This window comes from Solea senegalensis, linkage group LG1 (genome assembly GCF_019176455.1).
Source record: "Solea senegalensis isolate Sse05_10M linkage group LG1, IFAPA_SoseM_1, whole genome shotgun sequence".
NCBI lineage: Eukaryota > Metazoa > Chordata > Actinopteri > Pleuronectiformes > Soleidae > Solea > Solea senegalensis.
The window spans coordinates 31,870,452-31,894,866 of NC_058021.1; the positions used below are offsets into that span (position 1 = coordinate 31,870,452).

The 24,415-nt window shown below is 41.7% G+C and overlaps 1 protein-coding gene across 1 annotated transcript in view; it reads right to left on the reverse strand.

Moving 5' to 3' along the window:
* LOC122778534 (dipeptidyl aminopeptidase-like protein 6) overlaps positions 1-23,236 on the reverse strand; it is a 213,030-nt gene extending 189,794 nt beyond the window's left edge. Inside the window, exon 1 of the mRNA XM_044040560.1 lies at positions 22,920-23,236. Coding sequence (XP_043896495.1) covers positions 22,920-22,970 — 51 coding nt within the window. The 5' untranslated portion in view covers positions 22,971-23,236. The remainder of the gene's footprint in view (positions 1-22,919) is intronic.
* Between the last annotated feature and the right edge of the window lie 1,179 nt (positions 23,237-24,415).

Consider the following 24,415-nt stretch of genomic DNA (forward strand, 5'->3'; position numbering starts at 1 on the left):
CAGAGGTAAAACGTGTTTTCACAAAGTGTCCTTCAGGGAACTGACGATCAACGCTCCCATTAACAAAAAAGAAAAAAAAGAAACTAATTTACAACAAACAAAACTCTGTCCAACTTCATTTAAAGCTCTATCTTCATCATTGACAGCTGCTCGTGTTTGACTGCAGAATAATCCAAAGTCTTTTTTTGGCAAGATAATGTGCTTGTGATTACAAAAGTAATAAAAAAGAAATGTTTTTCTTCACCTCCGCTTATCCCCTCTCTCTGCAGCGTCCTGGGACAGAAACGGCCTCATTCATACTTATTTCATTCCTCCAATTTTAGGAGAAAACAGGGAACTCGCAAACAGGAGGAGGAAAACTCAGAGACGTGACCAGACGCTTTGACAAACTACGTATGAGGTGTGTCCTTTCTTAGTCTGAGATTTCAGAGGTTGGCTAAAAGGACTTTCATATGTCGCACTGTCACAACAGAGCTCAACAATTCATCTAAATTTCATTTTCAATTTCATCGAAATCACAACATGAAACAATTCAACTTCAGTTCATTTACGGTATTTGTGATTGTTCTATGTTTTCTTGTGGGTAGTCCATGACAGTGTAGGAACCAGTTTTGAGTTAATTTAGTTAGAAATGATTAATGCAGGATTACTTGTTACAATGTTAAGGTCCAGTAAAGGAACATGGCTTTGTGGACCTTTAGTTTATTAGATAAAGGGCACCGTGGACCCTTTGACAGCTATGATAGATAGAGGGATGAAGGTAGATATGTACAGGAAAATGTCCAGCATTTTGGGTTGGTGTAAAAAGTTTTGCTACTGTTAACTATGGAAGCCCATTTCCACCAGATAAAAAAAGAGGAGGTAATACTTAGGCATGATAATAAAACATATCCTCAAAGTAAGTTCAAATTATGATATAAAAGTCATAATTATGACATAAATTGTCACAATTATGAGATAAAAACTTGAAATTATGAGATAAAAAGTCATAATTGTGAGATTAAAACTCGAAATGAGATAAAACGTCATAATTATGAGATAAAAAAAAGTCAATTGTGAGATAAATTTAAAAGTTAAATCTATAGGAATTAAGGGAATATTTTGATCCGAGAGAGGCTTGGATGTAATGGGGATGGAAATGTAACCCGGACATACGTATGGCAAGTGGAAACAAAGGTGCAAAACCCTTTACATGACTCTCCGTTACTTTGAAGATTGAGGAATTGAAACAGTCAGACATGTGAGTCAAGCCCACAGGAACCTGCCCACAGCTAAACACTTTGTGTGGCTTTGGAATTTGGTTTACCACTACACACGTATTCTATTTCCTATTACAACTCATGAATTCAAGGTCTCATATTTGCGTTAATTTAATCTTTAGAGTCACTGATGTGGCTCTGGTGATTCATCTTGTTGTAAATCGATGAAAAAGTTCAAATATCGCAAATGTAATCGCAACGGCAATGTCCAAAAAAAGTAGTGTTTTTTTTTTGTCCAAATCATTCAGCACTACAAAAAAATCCCTCGCGATAATAACTGTCTATAACAAATGTTGAACTACAGATTTATTAATAATGTATAATTAGCACACCACTGGATGTTTCAAAGAGCAGGAAGATTGAATTTGTTTTACGGCTGCACTGTGAGGCAAATTCATAACCCTGGATCAGTCTATATTAAATATTAAATATTCAATATCTCTTATTTGCCTGTTGAACGTCCATTTTGTTAGCAGAGCATGTTATTGTACAGCGAGTTTCAAGGCCCTGGTGAAACCCAAAACATAGAGAGAAAAAAAAGCAGATTATTCTCGTCTTTCGGATTCTAATGAAAGATTTTTAAGCGTCACCTTGAGTCGTGATCTTCAGATTTCACACCGCTCGAGAAAAAGACCCTACAATGACACAATATCATGTCCTGCTTCATTCGAAGACACGGAAACAAGACAGCCACAGCGTGAGCGACATTGGGCAAAAAGGGGGGACAACTGCGGCCGTGTGTGCGGAAATTCCACGAGATTAATGGCGCCGCTCGTCCGTGCTCAAGTGTTAGCCGCATTTGCAAAGTGGCATACGAGTGTCACGGGAGCGGCGGGATGGGGAATAAAAAAAACGGCTATTTACAAAGACGGACTTGGCTGTGAGAGGTGGAGGGAGAGAGAAAGAGAGTGAATCGACAAGTGCGAGAGCCAGACATACAGACGGAAGGAGAGAGAGAGAGAGAGGATGAGACTCTGGCATTAAATCATTCCACTGCAGCCAAACTGCCAGCTAAGAAATATGGCCGCTGTCCCTGGCACCGATCCCTTTGACTTTGACTCAGAATGACACACACACACACACACACACACACACACACAAGTTATGTTTCCCTTTTAAAGCATTGCCAAGGTTTAAGGCAAAAAAATGAGTGAAAAGTGAATTAAGGACGTCTCAATCAGCCGCTGTCACGCAAATGACACTTTTTTTTATTTTACTGTTTTGTCTTTGTCTCAATGAATGAATGAATTGAAAGAATAAAGAGAAGGATCATATGTCTTTTGTCTCGTTATGTAGTTAGAAGTCACTTAAAACCAGCTAAGAAATCAACCCTTTATTGCATAAAAATGGTTATTGATCAGACAAATACTTACTATTTAAAGGCGTCGTGTGACGGAAGCCAAAACTGCTTTCTTATAAACACAAATAAAACATCAATGGACAGCTTTGTAAACTGGTTTTCGGGGTATCTGGAGCCAGGAAGTTTGGCAAATTCCTACCTACATATTTACATGCAACCCTGTCGGATTAACATTTCCAAAGCCACCACTACCTCTTTCCTGATCTTCACACCTTCTGATTCACACCCCAAAACCTCCTCCAGACAGGCACTACTGAAATATACTGTACATCCATTGTCCCATTCAAATCCTCGCCCAATCTCATTGGCTGAATCACCCTCCCTATAGAAACACACTCCCCTCAATGTGTTTTAAAGAAATGTAATTTTCTATCCTAAGATCAGACTTTTTTACTCCAGAATACAGGATCCTTCTCCATTTTTTGGTATTTGCAGGTTCAATTTTTTTTTTTCAAAATGATGTTTGTACAACCAAACAAACAGATCTTTTGCCTGCATCTGGCTGCAGTTTTCTTGACGATGTTCTTTTGGAGGGAAACAACAAGAAGTCCCCTCTACTCTGCAAACAGCTAAAGGTCTCAAAACGTAGTATTGATCATTGTGAACATGTAAAACAAAATAAAAATGTTCATGTTGGGGAAACATCGCAGACATAAATACGCCTAATGTGAGACAGTTTTTAAATCAACCAGTTGATGAAATGGCCAGGCAACACTCGCCTTAGTCCATTAGTCCTGAAACACCATCTGCAGAATAAACATTAATATAATGAAAATAACCCTTTGGTTGTCGAAGTAATAAGTGGTTCTGAGAGCAACTGAGGCATTAAAAGCTATTTTTCCCCCTCCCCAACTATATTACTCCCACAGTCAACACTAAAGATTGTATTTCACACATCTATGAATTTGTAACTTTTCCTCATATTTACTTTCAAGGCTTTTTGAGAGGCAATTATGTTCCTCCTTTTCCAACTGTTATACACACACACACACACACACACACACACACACAGAGTGACTATTTAAATTCTAGTGGCAAGCTTTGATCACCAGTACATTAGCTTTACATTAGAAACAGTCATTACAGGGGCATCATCCCCACGACCAATTTGCCTTGGGAGAATCGCAGTGCTGGAGTGTGGTGCATGCGGCCCCAGAGCGGACCAATGAGCCACACCAAACTTGATTAGGCCTCTCAGTGCTGTTCCATCCCTCCTGGCCATGGCTTTGTAGATGAGTGACTTGCCTTTATAAGTAAAACGCTCCATCTAGGAATGAAAGAAACAAAGACTTTTTTTTCCCTTAAAAAAAAGTCTCCTTGAGAAGGTTCACTCTGGTCTGGAAGACGGTGATAAATGAGTCATGAGATCCTCGTGTTCAGTCAAGGCTGTCGAGAAACTTCCAAGGAAGAAGTTTGAGGTTTGATTTGAAAAGGTTCTCTTCAGAGGCTTTTTTTGGTTTGGGGGGACACTTTAGCCTGTCACATGTTTAACAATTTTTAAACTCGAGGACAGATTTCAGAAGAGATACCAGCGCGACACACTAGAGGTGGCATGATGAATCATTTCAGCTGATTGAACAGCTTTGAGGACATTTTACAGCCTATCAGCATTGACATACCCGTACCTCAAGTAAGGTTGTTACAAGCTAATAACATTATGGGTCACTGGCTATATTCACAAGGACACTTTAATTACAAAAACAACTGTTTAAAGACTAAAGTAAATGATGCAGACTGACAGGATTGGAGTACAAAGGCTAATTCAAGTAATGTGGAGTCCCGAGGGAGCCGAGTGTGAAGCGGTTCGGATGAGGATCAGCACCTCCAAGTCGGAGGCCATGGTTCTCAGCCATAAAAGGGTGGATTACCCACTCCTGCCTCAAGTGGAGGAGTTTAAGTATCTGGGGGTCTCCTTCACAAGCAGGGGAAGGATGGAGCAGCGCCTGCAGCGATGCAGACGCTCAATCAGTCTGTTGTGGTAAAAAGGGAGCGAAGCCAGAGGGCTGATCTACAGTGCAAACCTCACCTATGGTCATGAGCTGTGGGTAACGACCGAAAAGAACGAGATTGCAAATAAAGGCGGCCGAAATTAGTTTCCTAAGTTGGGCTCAGCCTTAGAGATAGGATGTGGAGTTTGGGGAGGTGTTTTTGGTCATGTCCTTTTGGGAGGAGACCTCGGGGCAAACCCAGGACTTACTGGGAACACCTTGGGATCCACCTAGGCAGAACGGGCTAGGGAGAGGGCGGTCAGGGCTTCCTTGCTAAGGGGGCTACACGGACCCGGATAAGCGGAAGACTCACAGGACAGAAACAGAATCCAGAGTGTGTTGAGTTTAGAGGTGCATACAATGAGCCTCGTAAATGTCTTTATTTCTGCAAACACACTCAACAGTCCCATATTAAAGCCTCAAGATCCACGATTTCTGTCAATCACACTAGTGTCCACTCGTGCTGTACTACATTGTCCGTTTTCCTCTAAATGGGAACATAACTTAGAAACTTGATATTATGTTCTAGTTAAGAACCGAAACTCGTGATTGAAACCACAAAAGTGTTTTCTCACTTTAACTGACAAACTAGAAGACTAGATCTACTATTTATATACAGAGTCCACTAACCAATCCCGTCTTTTGTGATGCATTCAGTGAACCTTGTAAATGTTATTAATGCAGTCTACTGAACAAATGTTCACCATTGCTGCCTATTTTTTACTTATTTATCTATTTTTTTTTTTTACCAATGCAGTCAAACAAAAATCTTTTTTAAATATTGGAATTAATATTCTTATTGCAAATTGGCTTGGAATAGCATGATATGTTTGGCTAGGAGGCTATTAGCTCTGGAATAAATCAGCTTTTTCATACCGTAATTAGATTATTGTTAATGTATCAGCCTTTAAAAGTTGACCTTGACAAGAGACCACATCTCCGACTCAAAGGGAAATCTTGAGCGTGAACACTATGTAGCTGAGAGAACTGACTTCAGAACATGAAAGCCTCTTCTTCATGAGCCTGCGCCTCAAAATGACTGCCTCATGACAGCTTTTATTAGAGCGTAACGACTACCTTTTTGTGGCTCGGGGAGCAGATGGGAGTGAACTTTATTCTCAGCAGGGAGCAAGAAGCAGCAGTGTACAGCTGACGGCAGCCCCGGCCCGCCTGATGTTTGATTAAGAGGCACGTTGACCTTTCCGAGGCTCCAGGGGGCGCTGAGATACACTCTCACCTGTCAACATGAGTCAGGGCCCTTCTCATTATGGCCCAAATCTATCAGTCCACTCTTCAGCTATTTTTTTCCAATCTTGTTCGCCGCGAAAAATGAAATGCCAAAGGCTTGTTGAGGAGAAGTAAGCACCGAGGAAGATGTCAGTGAGAAGACAGTGTCAGAGGGTAAATGTGAAATACTGGAAGTAAAACGGCACATGCTTGTACAGACTCAGCAGTACTAACGTTAGTAGGCAACATTTCAGCCCTACTCCACTATCATCTGTAATACACACTTTTTTTATTAAAAAGATTTAAAATGTTTCTCTCCCTGCTGGTACATCCCAAAGTCTGAGTGTCGGGCCCTAAAACTCCAAAAGCTGGAGGCATCCCCTCACACCATCTATGATGAAAAAAAAAAAATCCTCTGAGCACAGTGCTCAAGCCTTGACCAAAGATAATAACTGATGGGCAGGAAGAAGCTGAGGCGAGTCAATACGGCATGATGGATTGCACCTGTGTAGTGGCACTGGGTGTGGTGCACAACTGCTCATGACAAAGTGGCCGTGTCACACTCCGGGTATTTTCCCCCCACGATCAATACGTGCTGACAAAAACGCAGCCGAAGCCAGCTTTAGCTTCTAATCACAGAGGGGAGACGGACAGTGATAGCAACATTCACTGAGAGCTTCTTTTGCCCTCTTGCACAGTACAGAAACTCAAAAACTTGAAAAAATATTGAAATTATGGCAAATAACTTATTTCACATAATGAATGGGTTTGGTAACGAAAACATCTTCTATACTGATTCACACGCTGTCAGCACGGCTCATCAGGAGCAACATGGGGTCCAGTGTCTTGTCCAAGGACACATCAGCGTGCAGACTAGTGGAGACTAGCGTAATCGAACACACAACCTTCCAATTGAAAGACAACTCTCAGCTGACATAGGGGAGTATAGGCGGAGTCACACCGTGGACAGTTTGTTGGTCCATCGCAGGGCTGCAAACTCAGTTTTCTCTCCCCCCCAAAAAAGTGGCATGCCCTTCATCGTCCTTCATCATTTGAGAAAACTAATGAAAAGTTGCTCACTGGCAACCAGTAAAAGCCTGATTTAAGACGGGTGAAGCTTTTACTATACGCACTACCTCAAGCCAAAGTTGCTTCCTGACACCGGCCAAGAAATGTTGGTATCCAGCCCAGTCGTAATGCAGCCAGGTGTAAATCTTTCCCCCCTGGATGTGTGCGAGGGTGCAGCATGTGACGCCGATGACGCCACGCTGCACTGCTGGGTCGCAGGAAACCTGCCAGTGAGCATCTGCCCAAGCAGTGGGTGCTGGCAAACGCACCTCGGATGCTACTGTAATCTATTAATTCGGCTTCACTGAGCTGCCAGTATGAGACATACAGTACAGGAGTGTATGGATGCTCCAGTCAGTGTGTGTAGCACACAGTCACACACGGTCATGCCATGTGTGTAGAAATGCTGTTCCCTGATTCATACACATTCCTTGTTACGACTTATCAATTATCTTCTTAAGCTATCAAGCGGTATTCATTCCGCTGATGAAAACTATTGGAGTATTGGACTTAGATTAACACATTAACAGAAGCTAATTCTTGTTTTTGTATAGCCTCCATCTCAACTCCTTTGGTCCTTATATGAAATTAATTAGAATCCAAATAAAACCCAAAAGGGAGTTAATGGAGGGAGGCTTAGATCTGATGGGAGAGAACCCAGGTGTTTCCTGTTTTCTGGATAGAGCCGACAAACATGTTGCTATTGTCGTGCATTGGAAATTTAGGTTCAAAAGGTAAAAAGAGCATGAGATCATGTGAAGACCAGGAGTGACAAGGCTTTAAAATGTGTGGTTACGGGTTTTCCAGGATCCGACTTAATGTCTGTAGGACTGTAGACTTGCAACAATAAAGTTCTCTTTGTTCATACAAGCCTTGTGTCGGCAGAATCTTTCCAACACTCATCATCTGTTGTTTTAAGAAGAAGGAAGCCTGATTTAAACGACACTGCAAACCTTTTTCCCACTGACAACATGAGATGTTTGGACGAAATCTAACGCCACTTATGTTAACGAATAAAAACTAGAAGAAAATAGGAAGAGAATCAATCAATTGAGAAGAGAACGTCAGAGTCTTTGTGAGATATGGAGATTGGCTTGATATACACGCCAGGAAAGTGGTAGAAATGTTGACGTACGATGCTTTACAGAAGAGAAAACCCTTCATAAACCATGGGGAGCTAAACTGAAAAGGAAAAAGACAACGAACATGAAGCCACATTTGGAAGCAAGTCATCCAGAGCAGCTTAAATAGAAACAAACCACCAACCCTGCTAATGTTGGATTTCATATCAAAACAGTTATATCTATGTCGACTAAAACTGAAACATCTTAGGTAGCTAAAGTACCATAAAATACCATTTACTTTTAGTCATATTTTAGTCATAAGACTATAAGTAAAACTAGATCAAAATTAACACTGCTATCAAGTGATCCATCCATTATTCATAGCAGTGGCTTTGGGGAACCCATATTAATCTCCAGTCATTAAATCACAGCCCAAACTTTGCAGCAATCAAGTTAATGCAGTGTTGGCTAAGTTTAATTTAGTTTACTGGATTTATTCACGTTAAGGGACATTGTGCAAAATGCATCAATTTCAGTAAGAGGAGACATCTCTCTCCCTCTGTACCAGGTTTATTAGTTAGTGCTAAGTTCTTGCTACTGCTCATGCTACAGTGGTGAGCTGTGACATAGTCTGAAAAATATGTCTGGCGTTTGTGATTCAAGGCTCTTTTGCTCGCTGTCTGCGCTCGGCATTCAGGTTTTCTCGCTCCTCGTTGTTGTCCTCGTCGAGCGGGTGGGAGACGTGGCGCGAGGAGCGGAAAGTTTGCAGTTGCATTTAAAAAGGTCAAATCCACAGAGTTCAGTGTTTGTTGGAAAACGGTGCTCTCTGTGAAGACATGTGCTGCAACGTAATTGACGGGGGGGGGCTGAAGTGGGCAGTTTACCAGCAAATTTACAGCGACGGAGCTGTTGAATGCAACATCAAACTATACCAGTATAAACAGGATTGGCTGCTCTTGCAATTTCTTTTATACTGTGACCCTCTCAATTTGGCCCCGTGACCCACTTTTAGGAGGTGACCCAGCATTTGTGGAAGACTGATCAATACTGCTTTTTCTTTGAAGGTCGCTGAGGGAGACGAAGCCAAGCCCCAGCTGACATTCACCGAGAGGCAGAATGTCACTGGCATTAATGGGCTCGACATACGGAGAGAAAACAAACATTCATGCTCAGCAGCAGAGCTGTACGAGCCGTGTGGAGTCTCCAGTTAAACCCGAAACTGCGTGTCTTTGGTCTGGAGCTGGATTTGGTGCTGAAAACCTATCAATTTGTACCTCCTTAACATCGAGTTACACCTAACGAAAGCTAACTTGACTCACTGTAGCTGTATTACGTGCCTACGTTTTGATCACCTCAGTAGTTCACAGTTACACGCTCTGGAGACAGGACAGACAGTCACAATAAATCTTGAAATAATTGAATTTACCTAGACCAAAACACCTGTTCCCTTATCTCGCGTCCACGTTAGGCCGACCCTCGCCATTTTTCATAATGCCAGCTTTTGCCAGTTTGAGTAACTGCTAGCGATCACAGGTAAAACACAGTATTTGCATCTGCTTCTAATGTCCGCTCCCAGCATTTTGAGGCCCGTTGCCGTCTGTCTTGTTGTCATTTCCACCACTTAACTGTAAATTATTGAGGCAAACACAAGCGCTGACTGTAAGATTGATGCATACAATTTACTGTAACTTAAACAGCATTAAACCCTTTTACTTACACAGTTTGTCTGGGTCAAATGAGGTTAAAAACAGATGCATTACAAGTACTTTATATACCATAACAAAAGCATGTGTTTTACACTGTAGCTCTATTTTGCCATTAACATCAAATCAAACACAAATTCAGTTTTGAAAAGAAAGGAAAAAAACAGGTTCATATATGCATGGCACGACCATACCCTCAGAGTTTCATATAATATGCAGAGAAAATGACAGTCCGTGGGGCATTTGAGGGACCTCCAATTAATTCAAATGAATCCCTAACATCCATATCATAATTAATAATATAACGGCGACACAAGGCATGGATGCACAAAAGTTAATTTAGCAGTGCAGGATGGTCTCTCAATGCTCCGTGAGGCAATATTGCTCTAATGTTTAGGGAATACACAATATTCCCCATTACAACAGGTGCTTTTTCATTTTCTGTCTGGTTGGCTGGGTTTAATGATCTCATTAGACAGCCACTCAACGCCGGGGAAACTGCCTATGGCAGCTCTACCACACAACAGGGAGTGCGACAACATGGAGGCCGAACATCTGTCTGATGTCACAGCTGTAAGTGAAGCTGCTTACTTAGAAGATGGACACGACGCTGAGAGAGTACACGACACAAAAGGGGAAGGGAAGGGAAGAAAAAAAAAGAAGGGCTAATGGAATCTGTTGGTGTATGACCATGCACACAAAAAAGCCCTAGCAAATGCAGCTAAGAACCCAGATAGAGCAGGCTGTGCATAATTACCCAGAATTCAAGGCGGCACTTTCCCCCTAACTTCCTCTGCCAGAACTCAAATGGCACAGATTAATCATACGCGGGATCGCCTGATGGCAATAGGCGGAGAGAGAATGGTCCAATAGGGGGACGATAAAGCCTCAGGAAGTGGGCTCTTCTACAAGCAGGAGCACAACCTCGACGTCAGAGCGTTCAACACGGCATTCTTTTAAAAAAGTTGTGCATTTGCAGTAAGAGTTTAATTAAGGTACACATGAGAGAGTGAAGGAGTCGGTAAACAGACATTACAGATGCCAAGTGCTGCAGAAGACACCAAGAACAAAAAAAACTGTTCAAATAGATAGATAAATACGTATACCTACTAATACCCATGGGGGAAATTCACATCCCCCAGCAGCTCTTGATTGTACAGGACGTTAAAAGATATAAAATGGCATACGTAACATGCCAATACTAGGTTTTACACCATAGATTGTACAAGTACATTGGGGGGTTTCAGGAAGTAAAAATATACTGTATAGTCACAAGGGGGCGCCATATGCTGGTTGCAAAAGTAAGTCATTTTGAATGGAACTCTCTCAGAAAATTTGCCTCAATCCCAAGTTATTGGAAAATAGACAATAATGCAGTATCATCCAATAGGAGCCTGGCTGTAGGTTTGGAATCTTATGAGTGACATCATGACTGGTGTTTGTGACTTCATAGTTACTTTTTTTCAGCTTCTTCCTCTCTGGGCGTGAAAACAGTGAATGATTCTCATATTTGATTTGTATGCTGGACGCTCTTGCTGACACAACACTCCCCAGTTTATCCGGGAACTCGGAGAACACTGGATGTGGCCCCCCTGGGTCAATTTGGCGTGTCCCATTAACAATGAGCAACTGACACTTTTCCATTTCACACTTCTAGCACTACACGGCTCTACTCGGTTTGGATATCATACATGGGTTTCAATTCCAGGATTGAATCCTGCCTCTCTTTTAATCCAAATAGAGGCTGGTTACTTTTATGTCAGTCTTGGACTATGGAGATGCATGCCTCATCTCAGAGTCTACATAACCTGGATATCTGACCAATCAGTGTCCGGCAGTCCTCTGTTGATGTCACTTTTAGCATCGGCTAAGCCTACTTGGAACCTCGACAGAGTAGGCACAAAAAAAAAGTAGGGATACACCGCTAAAAAGGCGGCATGGTAGCGCAGTGGTTAGTATTGGTTAGCACTGTTGCCTCACAACAAAAAGGTGCTGGGTTCAAGTCCTGGTCTGGGACCTTTCTGTGTGGAGTTTGCATGTTCTCCCCATGTCTGCGTGGGTTTCAAAAAACATGTTAGAATGTTAGTTGCATTCGGTCAGGTTGGTCCCTTGTGGCGACGCGCTCAGTCGCAGCGGCTCTGATCAACCCTCCATCTGACCTCGACATTTCGTTGTGCAATAGCAGTTGTATAATGAAAATAAAGTTGCTTTCCTTTCCGACTTCATTTTTTCAAACCACTTTACAGAACACAGAGAGATTTATTTTCTATCTTTTCTTTAATATAAAATTCTAACATAGAAATACAACCAACTTTTCAGTCATGAAATGTCTGTTAAAAGAAATGGAACAGGTTAACAGATAAATGCACCGTGGACATCCCTAAGAAGGAACTCTCAGTAACGAGTTGGTGCTGGTTGTACTGTCTACGTCTTACTGTTCATGTATGATTAGTGATCGTAGTGCCGTGGAGACCTGGCTACGGTCGATGCAAATACTGTAGAATAAAGCTGCCGTGTGGAAAACCCCACTTCTCTGTCTGTCGACTCTCTGAGCTAACTTGCTATCCGGAGCCTCTGCTAACTGCTAACCCGTTAGCCTCCCCACCAGCTCGCATTACAACATGTGCTGCCGTTGCTGCGCACTGTTGATCAAACGGCGTGCAAGTGCTTCTGACTGGCATAAAATCGGCATATCTCTGACCGTCTGACCGGCCGGACGTCGGTCATGGCTGATCACGTGAAAATCGGCCAATTCGGTGCATCCCTAAAAAAAGCACTAGGTATTGTGTACTATACCTAATGGAAAAGCAAATAAATAAAACTAATAGAGTTACTGTAAGTACTGTCAAAATGGCCCTTCTGCTCAGTCACGGGCTGCCAATAGCACATCATGTCAAAACGATGATAAAACATGAGACGTATTCGGGTGTGGACACTGCGATTGACAGCATGTGCTGTCCACTAGATAGATGATTGAAGGGGTCGATGAAAGGGTAAATAATGAGCCTTCACTGATATTTAGTCCGCACACGCACGGTATCTAAAAAACGTTATCAAGTCCCGAGTATTTTCACTGCTATCAAGTTTGAAATTGGAGACTCATGTCAACCCTGCTAGACATCACTGTCAGACTCCCAAGCTCTGCTGCCTTTTACTCTCACGACTCCAACAGATATTTCTCTGCCCAGTCCGACAGAATGCAGATAATCTTCTCTGAGCTTTTTCCACAGCTATCGTTAGAAATGGGTTTCCAAACTCTCTCATCATGCTGGACTGTGCGGTGTAATTTGAAAGTCAGAAACTGGGCATTAAAACCTTTGTTTTGCCTCCGTCTCTCCATCTGCCGCCTCTGTCATTCACCCCGCCTGTCTCTCCCCATCAGTCACTGGAAACTCTCGTGTTTACCCCTTGTCACACAAGATTACTGCGGGAAAAGACAGAGCCATTCAAGTGTTTCTCCTCATTTTACCTTCCCCCTATCAGTGGTATGTATAAAATGGTAAAGGCTGCTGTGATGTAGAGATTACAGACAAATTGAGTCATCTGCTCGCTCACTCTGGGCACACAGTCTCCCTGTGAAATGCAATTACTCTGAGGGCCACATGTAAGTGGTGGAAACCAGCTTTTCATGTCAGAGTCCTAACAAGTGTTGCCGAGGGAAATGGCAAAAATCATCGTTAATGCCGAGCACAAAGCGGACAAACCGAGCAAATGAGGAAACCTGAGAGACTATCATCTTTTCTCCTCCTTACTCCGGGGGTCAAGATAGTCGCGGAATGAAAAACGGAGGAGGCTGCGATTATGATATATAATGTGTACTCACATATTCCCAACTACACACACACACACACACACACACGGCGTGGCCGGCAGCTGAATTAATCAAAACACAGTCATTTTCCACAACCCCAAAAGCCGCCTGAAGGAACAACATATTTCCCAAATTGTTCCTGCTACCGAGTTGCATCGCCTCGCGGACAATCCACATTTCAACTGTGATCAAGCCAAAGGCTACATTTTGATGAGTTTCGGCTGTTTTACACCATTAACTACAAAGCACGCAGACAGTTATTGCTGTCCACTACCCAAAGTGTACCATATGCTGTTGAATTAATTTTCTTCCTCACAGGCAGTTTTCATTCATTCCAGTGATTCTCTCGGTTATGAGAGCGGAAGCTCGAAAAACTTGCACGAGATGAGTTTAGAGACGTTTGTTTGTTGTCAAGGTCATTGCGTGACATCTGTTTTGGGAAAACTAATGGCGTGTTCACAGCAGACATCAAGAACATTTTGGGGTTACGTTACTCAACAACCTGTGAAAATGTGCCAGTTCTTACAAAAACAAGAGAGGAGCTGACGGGCTTCAGTTGAAATATCTTAATTTGAAATGTTGCGTCTTTACGACTGGTTGTTGCGTCATTCACATGAACGCTTCACTTTTGGTGTCAACATACCCGTATCTGATACGCCGACATATCCAGAGTGTTTGTGCTGATTTTCCCTGCTCCCAACTACAGAGGTCATTTAGTCCCTTATGTAGTGAAATTAACATAATATTTTGCCTACACATGTTGCAGCAGATGTAGTTATAAGTTCTCTTCCTTGAACATAAAAAAAAGAAATACATAAATAAATAGTCAAGGAGGTAGCAGATTATGGGTCGAGTTGGGACCGTAGTGGAAAAGCCCCAGGTACTATCCCTTATAGAACCGAGTAGAGCTAGAACTGTATAATGGAAAAGCCCCATAATAGTAATTGGAAAAATGTGTCCATCTCCTCCTCCGCAACTTTGTTATATCAATCAATAAGTTACAGCGGCTCTTACCTGAATTCATATCATCAGTGCACTTCATGGATAGAGAGTATAAGTCACTCACACAAACGGTGTATTGAGTGTTGGATGAGCCACGCCGAGACCGTCTCAGTTTCACCGTGATGAATAACCGGCACACATAAAAACAGAGAAGGAAAAAATCAACACGGCTACTTGAACAAGGCCAATTATCTCATCTCCTCATAAAAGGACGAACACAGTGGCAATCAGGCCTTTAACTAGCCCGGGCCCTCACATTCAAGATGCAAACGAAGCGGGGATGAATGGGGCGGGCGCTATGAAATATTCAGATACTGTATACTCATTATTTCGCAGGGGGCACTCAGCGTGGTTCAGCCCTGCTAAGTGGTGATTGATTGCAGAGGGCCAAGTAAAGGCTGCGGCAGACAGACACAACAGATAGCGTATGCACAAGCAGGGAAAAAAGGGCGCCTGAACGCCAACGGCGGTTTCATGTGGGACATAGAAAATGACAAAACAAAGCAGAAGGTGTGAAAAGCGTAGCAGCAGGGTTAGCAACAGCAGCAGTTAAGTGGAATAATGAAGAGATGGTCTTGGACTGGCTGTATTATCAGAGCCGAAACGAAACAATTACTCACTGATTTAATTCTCTGTTTGGCAAAGTGACTGAAGCAAACTGGAAACCACAAACTAACAATATGACTTGTTCTTAGAGGCTTTTAAGGACAAGCTGCACAATCAGTGGCTGATTCAAGAAACTGATACCAGCTGTTTCGTATGTCGGTCTCTTATTGCCATAGTAACTAATAATTATTAAATCAGGAATAATTGAACGGACCTGCCATCTCCACAATTGTACTATCTGCAGGCGTACAACTTTTACAATGAACTTACACCACTAAATATTGTATTAAAAAGTATCTCATCAATAACCAGGTTTTGTTTTGCCCATTTTTGACCAATTTGCTTTACATAATCAATACCTTGTGGAGAAGAGAATTGCTAAAAATCTAATTTCGGAAGCAAAACCTTTGGTGTGACAATAAGTCATATAATGACTTCCATTTGTAGATGTACTGTAGTACTGTTAATCAAATCATTTTTTGATTATATGATGGGTACACAGGGTACCTCATGATACGGTATGTTACCAATGACATCAGAATACAAGGATTCTGTGATAGTTAATGTCTTGCAAGCCAATGAAAAAACATTAAAGTGAAAAGTTAAAAGTGCAGGATTTCTCTATTTATTCACAACATGGAGAACAAAGTGCATAAAGTCCTCTTAACGTAGCGTTCTCTGCCATTAACCTGCTGTAAACTCACTCTTCTTTGGCCAGCTAACTTCCCCTCATTCATTTGAGCAGCGACACCATGTGGAGACAGGAAAATAATGTAAATAATACAGCTGTAATGAAAATAAAGACAAGTAAGGACAATAGTTGGCCAAAGTTATGGGTTAATGAAGCTACAGCTAGCATCGCAATAGCTTAGAGCTCTAGCCTAGCTTAGCAAGAGAGTTGAAATGGTTGGTCTGGCCCTGTTTTAAAGAAATAGTCTTGTATTTTCTAATATGAGGGTGGTGTTTGTTGTTGTTTTCACTGTGACTACATTCACATTCAATTACATTTAGTATTTGGGTTGGTTTTTTTGACTCAAACGAACAAACGGGTAAATAATACAAAACAAATGGCGCGTCTATGCTTTATGAGGCAAGATGGTGTCTCAGGAGAGGGAATAAAATCCAAATAACTACCCTTGTCATAAGATTTCAGCTCCTAAAGCTGACGACTCCAGCCATCTGCCAGCCTCACTTGATCGTCCAACAAACAAATGTAGCCAAGGGAGAAACAGTGAGTTTGATGGATTCCAGTGAGCCTAATGAAATGCTGCTGGTGTGCACGGAGAAACTGTGGCCTGCATAAAGGTCAGCATAAATCAAGTCCCCCCCCCAGTCTCAGACTTGTGCTTTTTTTCTGATTTCGCAAAAAGCTACGACTCCAATCACTAACATAAATATCCCAAAAGTATGAATGAATAAGCAAAAACATGGGGGGAACTTCGCCAGTGGCATCAAAAGAAAAGAGAGAGCTCACTTTTGCGTCACGAGTGAGTAACAGCAATTTATTTATAATACGTCTTGTTTTATGACCCACGGAACAAAAGCATAATGATCAGTGTCGTGTAGAGTGATGTATCCATCACCAGTAATCACTGAGGCCATTCATCACAAAAAAAAAAGAAAAACACACCAAAGAAGCTGCAGGACTTTCCTCTTAAATTTGAGATTCTGTTTTGCTTATAATGATCACACGCTGATCTTAGTTTTAGTTGAAGGTGTCACATCGGGGTTATGATAAGTAGTAGTGGTAGATAATTAACAAAAAGTAAATATTTGATAATGAAATGCATGATTTGGAGACTTTCTTTCTAACACCTGATGTCAGGTTAATTGAAATCACAATTTCAGTGAATGGCAAAGGCTGCAAATTTGATTGTTAGGCTGCAACATGTATACAGTAGAACACATAATGGCCGGGAAAAAAAAATACACTACCTTACATTAAATGCTATGCTTATAGTATGCCAACAGCCCCAAAGATGAATATGATTCATAGCATTGTGTAAAAAAATTGACCATTTCACTGAGGCGCTACTTGGGAACTGTAGTTTGTTTGTTTTATTAAACTTATGTGCACTGCAGTCATTAAACCCCAGTAGCATGGCAACATTTCTGTAGAATTTCCAAAATTGGAAACTTTCCATTTATAGCAATTCATGGGAATTAAGAGGAATAATTAAATATAGCTGATAAATCATATTCTGTAGCATAATGTAGACTTAATGCAAATACAGTTGAATATCAATGCTGTTCCTCAATCACAGGCACATAGAAAACTACTTACTGCAGGACTATTGAGGCCACACACCCCTTTGAAAATGTATCTGGAATTTGAATGCCGATTGTCTACACCTCAAGCTCAAAATGTCCTGGGGGCCAGTGAACTTCTAGTCTGGTCAGGAGGGGCCGGGTAAAATGACAAAAATTTTCCCCATTGTTGGCAATGGGGAAAAATTAACAGTTTAGTGATTAGAAAATGAAAATGATATCTTGATAATCCATCATGCTGTTGCATTAATGACATTGCACACCATTTCAAAGTAAAAGTGTTTTGATATATAGTTCACAACAAAAAATTATTGGTATTGGATTGGTATTAGACAAAAATAATAAACACGGACAGAAATGAAACATTAAATCAACATATACATGAAGACAATTGTAATTAAAACACTAGACAAGCTTATATATAATTAAATGTTGAATTTAATAGTTCCAAAATAAGTGTAGGGCCGCAGGACATCGACTGGCCAGCCGCAAGTTTGAGACCCCTCGTCAAATATGTTTGGGTTACTGAATTTTAGATAAAAACATGACAGCCCCATAACCAGAAGAAAATGTAATTTAGGCTTGACATAAAAAAATATACATCGTGAGTCAAATCACACGTCAGAAAACATGTGAAAAACCCCATTTGTCCTAAACCGGTCACCAGAAGTCTGATTGTAGCAGCAACATCAGTGTCTTTAGAGCCATAATGCTGACACTGACTCACTCACACACTCACTATAGGACAGTGGTAACAGGTGCACAGAGACCAAGTGTCTGGAAAACCATGTTGCAGGAGGCATCGCACCGCGATCGATAAAAGCAGCGAGCACGCGGAGGGTGGACAGAAAAAAAAGTGCTGCGACTTCACTTCTTCTTCACGTGATCGTGCAGCAGCCAGGCATGAAAACAAGTGACGTGAGCTATTGACACAACACCTACGTGCTGGCCGGCGGCCACGAGGGCCGTATTGATAAGACATTAAGTGCTCAGAGGCAGCGCCGAATCACGCGGGAGGTGGTCCTCCATCAAAACACACACTCGTGTCGTCAGGGGGCCCAGAAGACGCCCCGGAGCAAGTTGTGCAGCACCCGCGAACAGCTGTGTGACGAACACAGCGGAGGCGGAGTGTAAACAGCAGCACATCTGCTTCCAGTCTGGAGAAAATGTACGGTGAACATGCGGCGAATTAGGCCGATCTCAAATAAAGATAACAGTGTTTACAGTGTGGGGCTTGTGTAGAGAATAAGCTTATGTTAAAAATGTCAGCTGCTTAATGTCTTATATTATTATTCTTACACACTATTGTTTTTTAGTGACATTAATGGTTTGATTTTCATTACAGTCTAAGCATATTAACTTTTTATGTTTAGACCATCTATCTATATAATCATTGTCATTCAATCGAAAATCAAAGAACAGCATATTATATATTATAAATCAACTTTCGCTGTATTCATAACTATGAAAACAGATTCCTACTTCCTGAATTGTTCAGTTATGTATTATTTATACTTTCTACAGTATTTTATTGTTTGTCTTTTTTATATTTTATTTGTCTTTAAAAGAGCTTTAAGAATAAAGTTGGATTGGATCAGGTCAAGGAAATGTTAACTCTAGTTTGTCACGTACACTGAAACCCAAGAAATGATGGACTTTTCAACCCTTAAAAATCTAATTAACTGGGTTTGAATTCAATTAACGTCACAGACGTTAAATAGTAGGGATCTTAATTACAGCTGGACTAATGTTAGCCGACACCAAAACATGTCTGTATTGAAAAAGTCCTGGTGAGGTTGTAGTTTAATTAATAATGAAAACGTTGCGACTCAGATTAAACGTACTGGCCGATACAAATTAATTTCAGTGCTAGTTAAATTAAATCTTCATTCTGTTGAGATGGTTCTCTGGTTTTCCAGATTCTTAAATGTGAATATTCCAGGTTTCTCTGCTCCATATGAGAAAGAAATCATGAAAATTGACTGATCAACATTCTCTGAAACCAGGTAAATACTATATTCTTACACTTTTCTGACACTTTTGTCTGAAAATAAATCGATTCATTCACATTAGCCTTATAAAATCCCATCAAAAAACGGTTCAGTGTTTATTATAATCTCATATAAAACACAAGGAACACATATTATCATCGTTGGCCTACTGGATATTTGATGTAAATGACCTACTTGCATATAATTTACAGCAGCAGATGTCTTTTTTTCCTTCTTCTTCTCCTCACTTGGCATGAATATAAAACATTTATTACCAAAATTCTCATTTATCACCTCTTCATCATACCTCTAAAGTCACGCCAGCTTAAAACGAATACGCGGGTCACACAGTGCAGACTTTGAAGTTAATGAGACGAGAAACACCGTTATGAGTGTTTACTCATAACAAAGTTTTAAATACTATAACCATGACAACAGGACTTTTCTCGGTTAGACTTTTGAAGGCCTCCACCAGGTCTTAATATTTTTCATTTTAATTTCAGCCCCCGAGAAACAAATCATTAGTCGTACAACAAAGCTGCCTCCTGCAACCTTGAATGGGGATGTTTTTCATGTCAGGGAGACAATTAGACAACAAAAAAAACAAAAAAAACAGGACAAAGTGGAAGAGCTGGAGTAAACAAGAGCCGTTTTTTTTTGGAGTGGCTTCTCAAACCTGTGCCAGACGCTCATACATCTGCGGACATCAAGCGTGCGGAATTTCCACAACGCTGTACCACGGGTGAACATGCAAGATAATAGCCCCACGTATCCCATGGTAACATCTTTGCTGTCATTACCCCTGCAGGCATCTGAATGCAGACTTGATTAGCAGCAATTTCCTGTGCCGGCACAACACCTTGGAGCTGTTTTGGCGTCCGATTTCCAAGCGGCTACCTGTCTCACACACAGGCAGAATCCTCAGCGAAGAACAATATCCAACCGTCACAACTGGTGGTCAGGAACCACGCGGCGCGGGTTTCTCCCCATTATTGAGAGGACCACACGCTGAGACGCTACAGTTAGCCTGCAGTCCCACGAGTATCGGCTCATTGTGCAGGAGGCAATCATGTGGCGCAATAAAGCTGTCATGTTGACGCTTAAGTGAACCACTAGACTTTGCCACCTGCTAAATCAAACTCTAGGGATCTGATCATTTAGCAGCCGATTGGGTCAATAACTACTGACCTGTGGTGAAATCCAGCCCTGGAAATTTAGGGACAGCACGAAACCACTTATTTTGTCGGATACACTGCAGAGATCACACCTGCGAGTATCTACGAATACTGACATAGACTTCCAGTTGCAAAACAAACTCCTGCTACGATGCTTCAAGATTCACAATTTGCTCAGCCATTTTTTGAGGTTTGCCCGTCAAATTACAGACGTCACCTGCAACCATGCTCCTACTGGACAACGCTGGCGTTCAATCGCACTGGTGTCAACTTACAAAACTGGCATCATGTTCCTTTGAAGACGACAAGTAAAACAAACCATTAATGATTACTAGCATTATAAATCAAGTGAGAAGTAGAAGTTGACGGATTTCTTCTTGCAACTAAAAGAGTTATCATTCGTCCATCCATTTTCTACCACATTATCCACATAAGGGTCACATGGGGCATCCTGGTAGCGTTCTTGATGTGAGGCAACAATGCTAGCCACTGCGTCAATGCAGGTGTGGCTAGCCACAATCACCCATTTCAAAAACATAATGCTCCAACCTTGTCCTTGTCACATGACGGTGACAACAGCCCGCTCTTATTACAGCGTGTTGCCTTGAATTAACCCTTTGCTGCATATTTAGGGTTCAAATCCAATCCAAATTTCCAATTCCAATTTTGCTAGAGATTCAACATAACATTTTTGGACTCTATGCATTACCAGAGACAGGTCAGAAAAACCTCTTCAAACTGGATTTGGCTAATCTGGGAATAATCCCATAACCCTTTGGAGACTGCCATTTGAAGGGCTAGTGAGGAACGGCGAACCTCAGCTCGCTATGACGCAGTTTAGACGCAGTGCAGTGTGATGACCGACACAAACATTTCCAACACATGACAATGGAAACGCAAGTGGTAAGAGTGAAGGTTGAAATGGGGCTAAAATGTATCCAGAAAAGCCAGAAAGAAAGCTGGGAACGTGCTTCAAGAACAACAGGAGAACCCCGAGAAGCTCCAGGGCATGCAGCTCAGTAACCTGAAGTGACGGGATGTAGATCTCAGTGCAGAAGCCAAAAATGGACTAACAAATGTCAAGAGTGTGGCAGCAAACTGAGATAAAGACGTTATAGGAGGTGCTTTCTCTGCCTGCTCAAATACTGTGGCAGAGACAGGCCCGGAAAAAAACCTTTTAAAAAAAGAACAATTCAATTTCCAAAAAAGAAAAATGTCTCTGCTCGCAAGTAGTGTGAGAGATTTGGGAGGTTCTCTGACGTCCGGGGGGAAATAAACTTTCATATTAGAGCTTCAGTAAATGTAAATGTGCAAGAGCACAATCAATATTTGCATCAAATTCAGCAAGAAAACAACCACAACAATTCTCTTATTATATCGTCAACCGCGTTAGTGACTGTTTCAGGCTCTAAATTCTCCCCGGCTACGAAAACACCAGCAAAAATATTCCCTTTATATGAACACATCGCTCCCCTTTTTTGGCAAAAAAAAGCACCACTGTTTATGTTTGAATGTGGAGATTTAAAAGAAAATCGACTAAACACACTTTCACAGAAAAGTACAGGGCCACGGGAAAGGAGAGCGAGAGAAGCAATCATTAGGAAAAGCCTGACTCCACACAGCTGTGTCCCACATCTTCCAAAATGGCCTGGAGTGTTTGCAGAGCACACAGCTTATTCAGCTATATAACAAAAAAAAAAATAAAGAATCGAAGAAATACACTTAGAAAACACGATAACTGCCCCCCGGAACAAAGACAGGCGACCATGCAGGTCACAGTTAAAACCACGTCAGCACATTTCGGTTAACTTAAAGGCATGAAATACAGCGTTAACGCACAGATTAACTTTAATATTCACCAATTCAAAAGGAGTAAAAAAGCCTTTTGAAAGAGACCCACAGGACATTAAGGGGTTCACTCATTCCTCTCATACATAGGTAGCAGCCTGCAGCTGGCAAGTAATAGGGATATATTATATCCTGCACCTCACAGCTTCAGATGCAGTGAAATATTAATGGGACCCTCCTTGGGCTAAAGGTTACCTATGACCCTCACTCAGGAACTGTGGGAACAAAGCAAAAGAAGGAGGAGCAACTCAGCGATTATTATGATATGACACATGAAACAAGAGGGAAAACTTTGGGTTGTTATTGTGAGACGAGAAGGACATGTGATATCCCTAAATCTCTGCGATAGGATGCAAAAAAAAAAAAAAACCACAAAACTTCATGTTAAATACACTCAATTCTACAGCTTCGGACGTGCGTCAGAGCGCAAACGGGCAAGCGAAACACGCCATACTTCCTGGGAGATTTTAATCACAACATAACGACTCCATCGGCGTCATGCTATGCGCAGGAATCAGAAAAAAAAAGAAAAGAAAACAGCCACCTTACCATCATGTTGCCCTGCATCTTTGCAGTCTCAATCAGGCTCTTCTCCTTCATGTTGTCCTTCCACGTCGCGGCGCAGACGTGTGGTTTGTGTGTTTGTGTGTGGGTTTTTTTTTTTTTTACCGCGCGGATGGGTTTGCAGCAGACTTTTGGACAGCTCCCGTCTGTCGGATCCACGTCCCCGCCGCCGGTTCCCACAGCCAAACCCTTCGGTTGTAAGCCCACCCACTCATGAAAGTGGCTCGTTACAAACGTAGTGCGCACCGCTTCTCCGTCTCCTTCTCCCTTTCCTGCATACAAATCAGGCAGCGATGGGCCAAATGAAGTTTGATCACTCTCGTTGGACGATGCGATTTAAAAAGAGGATTTTAAAAAATTAAGTAAAATAAAATAAATATCCTTCCCATCCACATTCGTCAGCGGTGAATTGACAGTCGGCGCGTGTTGTCCGAGCCGGAGCCGGGAATCAGAGATGTGATGGACAGCGCGTAAAAACGTTCACGGAGAGGCAGGGAGAAACATTCATGTCACTCAAAACGGCTCCAACACGCGTGAAGGTCACGGTGTAAAGTAAACAGCTTCACGTGTGCGCGTAAACTCTCATGGACTGATCCGGCCACCCTCCCTCTGAATTATGGGCTGCTCTGCTTTTTATGTGTAAATAGTGAGGCTTTGAAAGGTCATTGTTATTATGGGGATCCATCAAAAGCCTGCGGGGAATCAATGGCGCACGGTTTCCTGAGCAAAATGCCAACAACGCGCCTGTAACTGAGTGTAAAACACTAGTTTTATGGCACAGAATAATCACTCAACATAGATACATCAACAAACTTTTCGAGTTCCCAGCTTGCGCTGTATGTAGTATGTACAGACAGGGCCGGTCCAAGCCTCTATGGGGCCCAAAGTGGAATTCGATTTGGGGGGCCCCTCCCACCACCTACTGTAGGAGCTGCCTGTGCTTTACTATTTTGCTATTTTAACACTATAATATTATAGCTGTGTTTTTTTTACTTCAAACCAGTAAAGTCACAAAAAAATGGCCTAGTTTTAATTTGCACTTTCATATTCAAAGTGAAGCACGTATTTACACCTTATTGTCTCCTTTTAAATAACGTGTTCCCCGCAGCCCTGTTTTTTTTTAAACTTGGTACAAATTTGCACCAAATAGGCAACATTCAACTAGAAATCACTATTGGGGGCCCCAAGCAGCCGATTAGTTCACTTATGCCTTGGACCGACGTTGTATACAGACCAGTTCGCAACCCTGGAGGTTCAAAGGATCACAATATTAATCAGACAATGATCAAAAGGAGTTTTCAGCTTATTATATATCAATATTTTCTGATTTCCTTGGTCCATCTTAATCCATCTTATAAATAAATGATTAAAAAGACTTCACCTGGACCAGTGACGTACTCACCTACTCGAGATGGATTCATCAACAGATGGATCCATTATGAACTTAATCATTTGTCGTGAACACGGAAAAGAAGTGGCTT